Raw genomic sequence first — 10303 nt, 5'->3', positions numbered from 1 at the left:
GGCTCCCGGGCTCAGGCTGAGTAATCTCCCGGGAGGAAGACACCCAGACCTGGGGATTGACCCTGCCCCTGGGCAGGTGTGAGCCAGGAGTAAGCCGGGCAGTGCCCCCTCCCTGCTCCGCAGGGGGAGGTGAGGTCCCCACCGGTCAGCCACCGAGGGTTTTCTCCCATCCCAAGAAGAAAGAAAGAGGCCAGAGAGTTCTCAGAGAAGATGGGGAGGGGGTGTAGCAGGAGAGAGGCCTCAGCCCAGCAAAGGGGAACAGGAGGGGAGCCTGAAGCCCCCTCCACGTCCTGGTGTCCTTGCCAAGGTCCTGTGGTCTCTACAGTCCCTGCCTTCCCTCTTTCCTGTTTCCCCCTCTTCTCCCCCCAAACACTCTGCAGGAGAGGATGTGATGCGGGAGGGGGAGAGCAGGTTTCTGGCCTGGGGGGTTCTAAAACCAGGTGAGAGAAGGGACAAGTTTGGGGAAAGTTAAGGGTGTCCCCCAGCCCTGCTCCAGCCCCCACTCCGGGTTCTGACTGTGGGGAGCAGGGCTCTCTCTCCCGGGGCGGAGGGTCTCATCCCTCACCCCTGTGCTCGGGGACCCCTGCAGAGCTCAGTCCCTGCACCTGGGATCCCCTTTCGGGACTCAAAGGGACAGGTGGCCTGAAGGTGTGGTATTTGGCGCCACCTTGTGGCCAACGGGAGCTCGGGTTCCCAGGGTCCTTCCTCTCTGTGACCCCAGCGTGGACACTGGATTATCAGGGGCCACACAGAGCCCCTGACCCCACTTCTCATTTCCTGACCTGTGGCCTTAGGGGTCTGTCACCCTCCTTAACTCCACCTGCCCTGCCAAAATGGGGAGATCCACCTCTCCAGCCCCCCCAAAGTCTCCCACAAAGAGCCACTGACAGGCCAAGCCTGAGCCCCTAAGCCCAGACCGGGTGGCTGGATCAGGCCCCTAGGCCCCTCCGGGGTGCTCAGACCCCCTAGGGCCCCCATCCAGCCCTCTCTGGGAGCAGGGGTCTGGGGTCCTTCTGTCCCACCCTTCTCTGACCACACAGCCACGCAGAGGGGTCGGAACACACAGGAAGCAAGACGGTTGCTTAGACAGAAATAAAGCGATTACCATGGACGTCAGGAGGGAGTGAGAGAGGCAGGACCCAGGGGCGGGGGGCCGCTTCTGGGGTCCCGGCAGTGCTGGCTGCTCCCCCACAGCGGCTGCATGGCTGTCGGCTTGGTCTGTGCTCATTGTGCTGGACTCCCTGCCGGGGACGGCTGGCTTCTCGCTGTAATCCATGCTGGAGGGCAGAGAAGCACGGAGCTGGGGGGGGGTGGGGTACAAGGAATAGATCTGGGCCCTCAGTGCAGAGGAGCGGGAGTGGGGTTTGGGGGTGTTTGCTGAAGCCGAGGCCAGAAGAAGGAGGTGCTCAGGCCACAGCGTCCCCACGGGCCCCCAGCCGCCGTTAACCCCAGGCTAACCTCCTAATGGACTTCCGGAAAAGGCAACCCTAATAACCCCACCCCTCTTAAAACCCATCAAAGGCTCTCCGCTCCCCTCAGGATACACCCCAGGCTCCCCCCCGCCCAGTGGAGCCACGCTTGGCCCGGGCCACCTGTCCCCAAGGTGGTGGGCCCTCAGTCCGCCAGCCGCCTTCCTTGGTCCTGGAAATGGGCAGTGCCGGGTCCCCGACCCCGGCCTTGGCAGGCCCCAGCTGAGGAAAGCCCCGCCACCCCCCTCCACCCTGCATCTTATCCCCGAGCTCCTCCGCTAAACCGCCGCATGCTGGGGGAGTCTACCCTGCCCCTGCTCACGTGGGGCCCCCACACCCCTCCGCCGCCTTCCTCACCCCGAGGACGCCTCCCTTGCAACATGTGACCCAGAGCAGGTCTGCTGTCTCCAGCACCGGCCATTCCAGGAGGTCGTGGGAACCAGCAGGAAATTCTGCTGTTGGCCGGGGAGTCCCCCAGGACCCGGCAGGGCTGGGGACCCTCCCCCTCAGTCCTCCTTGGCAACAGAGGCACGGGTGGGGCTGGACCCCAGAAAGCCTCTGCCTGGGAATGGCTTTGCCCCTGTCCCTGCCACCGCTCCACTAGGACCCTGTCCCCCCAACCATACCCCCCTTTCCTCCCAGGCCTGGCCGGCTCTGCTCCCTGCAAGGGAGAGTCTTTCATTCAGAAGAAGACGTTTCCTCCTCCTCCTCCTCCTCCTCCTCCTCCTCCTCCTCCTCCTCATTGTCGTGGACACCGCCGTCCTTTCCCCTGGCCTGGCAGGGATGGGGACTTTCTGAGGGAGGGGATGCAAAGCCCCACGTGGGCAGAGGAGCCCGGTCAAACATCCCTCCATTCACACCTGACCCTGAGGAAGTCCTGTGATCAAAGATTAGGCATTTGGGGTGCAAAGCCGGACACCCAGGATTTCGGTTCCTGCTGACTCTGCACTCCCATGTCGGGCCAGACACTTCGGCCTTGGAAATCCGTGCTGTCATCCAAATGCAAGTAAAAATAGCTCCTTCTTGGGCGGCAGGGCAGGAAGCGCCCTTGGCCCGGGTCAGGGCTGGGCCCGCACGGACTGTCCTCTGATGGCCGGACCCAGAAGGGAGCAGCCCGGCCAAGCTGAGACCGTTTCCCTTCAGTGAGTCCCTCCCACACCCAGCTTAGTTTTCCGGAGAATAAGGGCGCTGGCTTTCCCCCGCTCCTGTGTCCTTGGGGAAAGGCAGGAATCGAATCCCCTAAGTGCCATCCACACGCCTGTCCCCAACAGGCCACAGCTCAGCCTCCACGTGGGGAAGGTGGGGACAGGCAGAGCCGTGGTCAGACAATGAAACAGCAAAGCAGAACATCCCAGCCCACCGCTCAGAGTCCCACTCGTTTCCCGAAACTTCTGTCTCACTTACACATCAGTGAGCTGGGTGTCCGACCGTGGGCGCTGGCCCCTCGGTGCCAGGAGTCTCCCCCCACACGCTCAAATACGTTCTCCGCTCCCTTAGCTCATTCTGGAGGCCCCCGCTGTAACCGCCGCGACGCGGGGGCCTTCACTGTCATTTTCTCTGATTATTGGTTCTTCGGTTCATGGGAGGTTCGTGGACGCCCTGTCTCTCCCCACACGCTAGATCTGAGGAGCGGGCGCAGGGACCCTGGTCCCCTAACTGAGGACCACTGGGGCCCACCAAACCTCGCCCGGCCTCAGTTTCCTCATTTACTCCTAGGCTGCCCTGAGGGTCCAGCGAGGTCGTCACAGAAGGGCTGGGCGGGCACACCAGCACCTGCGGCGCGCAGCTCCCCCCATCCCTCCAACCCCCGCTGCGGGGAGGGGGTTCCTGAGCCCCAGGCCTGGGTCACCCAGCTCTGTCGCGGCCCAGGGCCGAGCTACGAGGAAGGGCTGGGGAGCCGACGGAGACCGGCCTGAGAGGGGGCGCGCTGCACGGCCGGGGACAGAGCTATGGGGTTGGGGGGTGAAGCTCGCAGCGAGGAAGCCTGGGGTGGGGGGCGCGGCCTGGCCCCAGGGTCGCGGGAAAGAGGGAGGGGCTTTCCAAAGGGCGAGTTTTGGAGCTTGTGCCCAGGCTGGGGTGGGGGGAAGCCTCGCCCTGAGGGGGGCTGGACTGGAGGAGGGCGGGGGGGGGGGCGGGTACCCTGCTCTGGCCCCTCCTCCAGGATCTCCCAGGTCCAGAGTGCGGCGGCACGTTTGGGGAACACAGGGCAAGGGCTGGAGGCGGACACACCACGCGGGAGCGGGCAGCCGCGAGCGCTCCGGGCAGACACCCCCGCGCGGCCGCCGGACCGCGGAGACGAAGGGGCGGCCCCCCGCTGCGCCCCCCTCCCCGGCTGCGCCCCCCCCGCGGCGGGAACCGGGCGGCCCCCCGCTGCGCCCCCTCCCCGCGGGAACCCGGCGGCCCCCCGCTGCGCCCCCTCCCCGCGGGAACCGGGCTGCCAGCCAATCGGAGGGCAGCAGCCCCGCCGCGAGCGCGGGGGCCAATCGGATCCCGGGAGCGGCCGCGCTGCGCGGACGCAGCCAGTCAGCGGCGAGGACGGGCCGGGGGCGGACCCGCGCGGAGATTCAAACCCGCGGGGTGGGCGCGGAGCGGCCGGCGGGGCGTGCGGTGGGCGCGCGGGGCTGTCGGGTGAGTGCGGCCCGGGGATCGGCGGCGCTTCCGTTCCCACGGGACCCGGACGGGGCGGGGGGCTCAGGGCAGGACGGGAGCGCATGCGGGGCCTCTGGGGGCTGCAAGAGGCAGACCGGGGAGTTGGGGGGGCTGCGCGGCTGGAGCGCCCGGGGCCCCCGCGAGTTCGCCAAAGGGCGTCGGACGCGGCCGCGGTCAGGGAGGCGGCGAGGGCCGGTCCTGCCTCCCCGCTTGCGGCAGAGAGCCGAGAGGAGGCTGGATGGAAGACGGGCGCTGTGGACACTGGCAGGCAGGGACAGCAGGACGGGCGGAGCGGCCTGTCCATCCTCCGCCCTCTGCGCCTCTGACCTCTCTTGCAGGACACACCCTCCTTCCCGCACCCACAGCTGCCAGGGGCCTCCACACCCAGCCCCGGCTGCCTTGTGTCCGTGGGGCCCGGGGAGGGTAAGGGGCTGCCGTGCTGACCTGCCTTTTGACCTCCTCCCCAGGATCTGGTGGGCTGAACAGTCTCTTGGCCAGGCAGATGGCTTCCAAGTGGCCGGGCGTGGGGACCTCCGTGCGCCGGACACCGCTCCAGGGCCAGGAACAGCTGGAGGAGGAGAACGCGCTGCGGCCTGCGGCCGGCCATCCGGAGACCTCGGGCGGGGCCCTGGGCTCCCTGTGCAGACACTTCCAGAGGAGGCTGCCTCTGAGAGCCGTCAGCCTCAACCTCGGGGCAGGGCCCTCCTGGAAACGCCTGGAAAGCCCGGGGCCAGGGCAGCAGGGCCTCCAGGCTGCGGCTCGCTCTGCTAAGAGCGCCCTGGGTGCCGTGTCCCAGGTAAGGCAGGCGGCGTTACCTGTCCCTTAGCTCAGGCTTCCGTGGCGCCAGACAGCTAATGCCTCCAAGGGCCCCTATGAGGAGGCAGAGCCGACGGGGACAGGTGCCGGAGGAACCGAGCCCCACAATGGCAAGAGGCCAGAGCTGCGTTGTGGTGGGGTGACACGCAAGGGCGTAAGGGGGGACACCCAACACCGGAGGCTTCTGGAGGTGACCACAGAACCACGCAGGAGAGGGGCAGCGGGAGGGGGCGTAAGGCAAACGACATGGTGTGAGTCCCTCTCCAGAGCTGGGGGGGAGCCTGGGTGTGTCCAGAGGGTGGAGAGCAAGGATGGGAAGGGCACCCCAAAATGAGGGAGGGACAGAAACTGTGAGGATGGACCGACCCCCAAGGAGAGAACGGGGCCGGGCGTCTCCTTGGGGTCTGGCTGGGGATCCGAAATCCCCAGACCTTCCACCGAGAGGTCCTGAGCCAAGCGTCAGTCTGGTCTGTAGGAGTCCCAGCACGGATTTGTCCCCCGGGGCTCGGAGACACGAAATGAGACGGTCGGCCCTCGGCCACACCACCTGGCATACGGAACTCGGGTCTCATTCTGACCTCCGGCCTCTGGCTCTGCTGGGGCAGACGTTCTGGTGGAGAGGAGCCGGGCAGGTCCGAGAGACCCTGGAGCTCGGGCTCGCTGCTGTAGGCAGTGAGGAGCCCCAGACGGCTTCCGAGCCCTTGGGTGTCCTGTCAGCCGGCCTGGAGAGGACTGCACCCGCGTGCAGCGTGAACCGCTGGGTGAGACCAGGGGCCGGTCCTGGGGCGGGGGGTACAGGCCCGGTCTCTGGGCCTTGTTGGGAGAGTCAGGGGCGTTACGGGCCCCGGAAGGGACTTGGGTGAATGCGGACTCACTCCCCGTGGCTGCGGCGGATTGGGACCCGTTTCCCAGGGGCTCGTCCACACCCCTCCCCCCGGCCCCTGAGCTGCCGGTGTCTGTGCCGCTGGCAGGCCAAGGGGCGGGAGGTCCCGTCGCGGCTCTCAGGAGAGCGCCCCTTGGCGATGGCCATGCTCACCTCTCCCTGCATCCGCCACAGAGAATCCAGGAGTCCTGCCACAGTGGTACCAAGTGGCTGGTGGAAACCCAGGTGACAGCCAAGAGGAGGAGGAGGGGGGCACAGAAGGGCCCCCGGCTGTTCGGAGCTGCCCCTGCCTACGAGGCCCTGGACCCATGGGAGAGGGACGGTCCCCGGCTCTCTGCCCGCGGGGGCCCACGCACCTACCCTCTGCGGCGGTCCAGGAGGGAGGCTGCCCTCCGCAGCCCCTACTCCTCCACAGAGCCCCTCTGCTCCCCCAGGTAAGAGGAGCAGTGCTGGGGCCCCCCGACGCAAGCTGGGCCCCTCCTGTGGCTGCCAGGGGCACCCGGAGCTGCCAGCAGCCCCGTTCCGCACCCCCACCCCCTGCCAGCGGGGGGCCTCGGGGGGTCCCCCAGGGCCTCAGTTTCCCTATCCGTCAAAGACACGCGCCTCCGATGAGCCCAAAGCAAGTCTAGACGGCAGCTGGAGGCCGAGGCTCCGTTCCATGGGGACAGCAGCAGGGCTGACCTGTCTGCAAGGTCACCTGCCCTTGACCTGGGCCTCGAGCCTCTGTCCTCCGCCAGGGGCTCCAAGCTGCACCTGTGTCACTCCTGGGGGGGCGGGGGGAGGGTCTGGGAAAAGGTGTTCCCCTTGGCCATCGCCCCAGTCCAGAGCGGCTTGGGAGGGACCTGTTTCAGGTTCCCACGGGTCGCCGGGGTCCCTCTTCCAGCGAGTCGGACAGCGACCTAGAGCCTGTGGGAGCAGGACTTCAGCATTTCCAGCAGCTGTCCCAAGAGCTAGACGAGGCCATTGTGGTGGAAGAGAGGTGAGCCGGCATTTCTGGGGGACCTCTGTCCTGCTGCGTGACCCTGGCCTACCCCTGCCCCTCGCTGGGCCTCCCTCTGCTCATCTCTGACGTGAGGGGGACAAAACACGTAGGGCCCTGGTGCCATGTTTGTCCATCACCTGGAACCCCCCAGGCCAGGGAAGACCCGCCCTTCCTCCAGCATTCCCCATGGCTGCCCTCTCCTGCCTGCCCGTGGAACTGGGAAGAGCTCTGTGGCCACAGTGGCGTTTCTGGTCTGTCTGCTCAGGGCCCCGGAGGCAAGCCTTGGGTCTGCAGCTGCCCCAGCTTGGGGCCGGTCCCCCATTCATACGATGGCCATGATGGGCTCCTGGGTGGGGCCCGGCCGGCTCGGGTACGTGGCGGGAGGCTCCCTCTAGCCCGCGGCCCCATCGGCCTCTGTCCCTCCCGCCCTCCCATCTCCAGCGGCGACGTGACGGACATGACCGTTTCTCTCATCCGCGACTGAGGACGTGCCTGCAGGCAATACCTTCCTCCCAGACATCTTCCCTGGGCTCTCCTCCTCCTCCTCCTCATGCACAAACAAGTGCACGAGCAGAGCCTTTTCTGGAAAAACCCACAGAGCTGATGGGCCCGGCAGAGCCGGGAGCGTGCGAGGCTTCCCGCCTGCCTGCAGCCAGAGCCGCTGACCTCACCGACCCCATCGCTAGCCGAGCGTGCCGGCCACCTTCCAGCTCCTGGTTCCGGGGGGACGACCGTGGCGTTCCCACTTCCGTGCTCTGAGCACAGTGGGGGCGTGAAGGGAACTGTGTATTGTGGGAAGCAAGCCACATCTGACCACCGCACCCACACGCCAGGATCCGTGTGTCCCCCTGAGCTCCCGAGGACGGCCCTGGGGCCACTACTAACAAGGACCCAGGTGGAGGTTGCTGGGAGGGCCCCTGCTCCTGCCCTGGCCACGTCTGGTTCTGCCCTTGACCGCCCACCCCAGCCCGAGAGTCACGTGGGGGAGAGGCTAGGGTAGTTCACTCACCTCCCCTTTGGGGCTTGGAAACTCACCCCACACTTTGTGGCCGCGTTACAATGGGAAGCCCGGGCAGCAGAGGTCCTGGGGGGCCCTGAGCTATGCGCCCAGGAGGCAGACCTTTGAGGAATCAGCCCCTGGACTGCCCAGTTCCGGGGACCCTGGCTTCCGTCCCCGTGCCAACCCCTCCCCCTCAGCCCCAAGCCCACAGATCCCTATTTATCCCCAGCACAGGGTACCATGAGTGTGCAGGGAAGGGTAGCACTGGTCAGTGGCCATTTCTGCTGTCGGCAAATTATTTAAGAAATCTGCTTTGTCATTTTACTCAAAAGAAACTACCAGTTGACTTCTCTGGAGATAACGAAGCTTTTTCATAATAAAGGCTCTGCCTCTGTGACATCTGTTCTCTGTGTTGCACACGCACACACATGCACACCCCACTCGGGGCAGCGGGGCTGGGCTCCCCTCATCCTCCGCAGGCCAAGCCGCCGGCCCCCAGCTCGGGGGGTGGGGAGTGAGGAACAGAAAAGGTCCCTCAGCTTTGCTCAGGACCAAAAACACCTTAAAGGCAAATCAGGTTTTTATTTCAGTGACAACATTCGAGAGTTAAAAACCAGCTCACATCAAAATCAAGACCAGTTTGTAAAAATCGTTGAACTCCATAGTGCTAGGCGTGGGTCTGGTTAGAAATCTGGTATTTTACATGTTCTCTAACGGATTTTGTACAAGGCAGCCATGAGGAGTGGGAGAAACCGTTTTCAGCACAGAACCATCCCACACAGGTAACACTGACTCACACACTGAGGAACAGCCAGGCCACGGACAAGGTCAGACAGGCCGCCCCCGGCAGAGTAAACAAATAGAAACGGACAGTGGGGTCCCAGGGTAGGGGTCCCCGCGAGCGGGCTGCTCCTGTCCTGCCCCTCCTTGGTGTCACCGGCCACTCTTTGTCCCAGCAAGGGTGAGGTCAGACTCCACGTTCCCTCCCGGCCCCAAGAGCAGGACCGGGCCAGGCCTCACCGCTGCTCGCTGCTCGGGGACTTGACCCTAGCTGTGAATTTTACGAAAGCTCCCCCAAGCCTAGAAGAAGGGAGGGAGAGAGGGGTGGTTTCTTTTGGCGGAGCCTAAGAGAATAGGTTTCCAGAGCCCGTGGCCCCCAAATCCCGGGAATCGGCGGGACATTGGTTATTTAAGGCGGGGTCAAGCCTCGAGGCTCCTCCGAGGTCGGGCCCCTCCCACGCGGGGCGGGCACGGAGGCTGGGCGGGGGCGTCCGAGCAGAGCCTGAGCCATCTCGGCACCTGCTGCCACCAGCTCCGGTGTCTGACTTTCTTTTAAAAATGGCATCCGCACTCCGCCTGCAGGCCACGTCAGGGCGCACACTCGGCTCCCAGGTGGTAGGACGAGCGTCTCCCTGCTTCGGGGAGCCCATGCCCCGGCCACCTCCGGAATGCGGGTCCACACCTGCTCTTGCCCGCCCCGCGCCCATCCGGGAGGCCATCCACCCGGACGCAGGGAGAGTCGGCTTCTTGAAACACGGGTTCCGTGGAGCCTAGGGAGGGGTCGCGAGAACTTCCGAAGAAAACCCACGATGCCCGAGAGCGGGCCGGCCGGGCGCCCCCCGCGCCCCCCGCAGGGAGAGGGCGGAGGCCGGCGGCGGGCAGCGCTGCGGCAAGGACAGCCCCCGGGTCGGGAAGAACAAACATGCCACAGGAGAGACGAGGAGCTTTGGTCAGGCGGGAAGAGGGGCTCCCGGCCCCCAGGGAGGGGGCGCACCGGGAACTGGAAGGATTCTCCGGAAAACAGCCACACCGGGGCCGCGGAACAGCTCTGGGGACAGGCAGGGACCCCCTCCAGACGACAGCACCACGGGGTGCTTTGTTTCTCTCCGACTGGAGTGGACGGACGCGACAGGACAGGCCGCCGGTCCACCGAGCGCGTGGGGGCTGGAGTCGCAGGGAAAGCGGGGGAGCCTCCCGCGTAGAGCCCCTCTGCGCCTGTACCCCGGCTTCAGCGTCGCCAGCGCGAGTCCTCCGAGCTCGCGACAGGCGGGGGGTGGCCTCTTGCCCGGTCCCCCATCCCAGCTCCGGACCAGCCCGCGGAGCCCCGCTCACGGGATGCAGGTTCCCTGCGGGGTCCTGGCGCGGTCTCTGTCTCCGTCTCTCTGGCTTCCAGCCCAGGGGTCGCAGGGCAGAGACGGCCGAGCTCCCCCGAACGACTGTATCACCCGCATCAGTAGCTCCGCGAAGGGGACGCGCGCGCTGCAGCCTCGCGGAGCGCCGCACGGATGGAATGTGGACGGAGCGGTGGCCCCCGCGGACCGCCGGGCGGCAGGGCCAGAGGGGAGCTGCCCGCAGGTGGGGCGGGCGGGAGGAGGACACCCTGCAGGCAGAGCGCGCGCCTGCCGCGCTGGAAGAGAACCGCGTCCAGGAGCGCGCGGATGGGGGCTGGGAGCCCGGACCCCTCCGGCCCCAGCGGGAGGCCTGCTTTGCCCCGCAATTCACAG

General features: G+C 66.4%; 1 protein-coding gene across 5 annotated transcripts; it reads left to right on the top strand.

Annotated features, from left to right (window-relative positions):
- The first annotated feature begins 4585 nt into the window (after positions 1-4585).
- Positions 4586-8195, top strand: PIMREG (PICALM interacting mitotic regulator). Of its 5 annotated transcripts, none has more exons than XM_080827453.1 (5): positions 4586-4914; positions 5410-5695; positions 5992-6251; positions 6701-6796; positions 7398-8195. In XM_080827453.1, exons 2-5 carry the CDS (start codon positions 5453-5455, stop codon positions 7462-7464), a joined length of 666 nt encoding a protein of 221 aa, XP_080683579.1. In that variant the 5' UTR covers positions 4586-4914; positions 5410-5452; the 3' UTR covers positions 7465-8195. The 5 variants fall into 5 exon arrangements, with proteins under 5 accessions (XP_080683579.1, XP_080683580.1, XP_080683577.1 ...); XM_080827454.1 differs by having other exon boundaries at positions 7241-8195; XM_080827451.1 differs by lacking the exon at positions 5410-5695 and having other exon boundaries at positions 4592-4914.
- The last annotated feature ends 2108 nt before the right edge of the window (positions 8196-10303 follow it).

This window comes from Martes martes (assembly GCF_963455335.1).
Source record: "Martes martes genome assembly, chromosome: 16".
Taxonomy (NCBI): domain Eukaryota; kingdom Metazoa; phylum Chordata; class Mammalia; order Carnivora; family Mustelidae; genus Martes; species Martes martes.
Note: the sequence above shows the minus strand (reverse complement) of the source record. Positions and strands in the feature narration are given on the sequence as shown.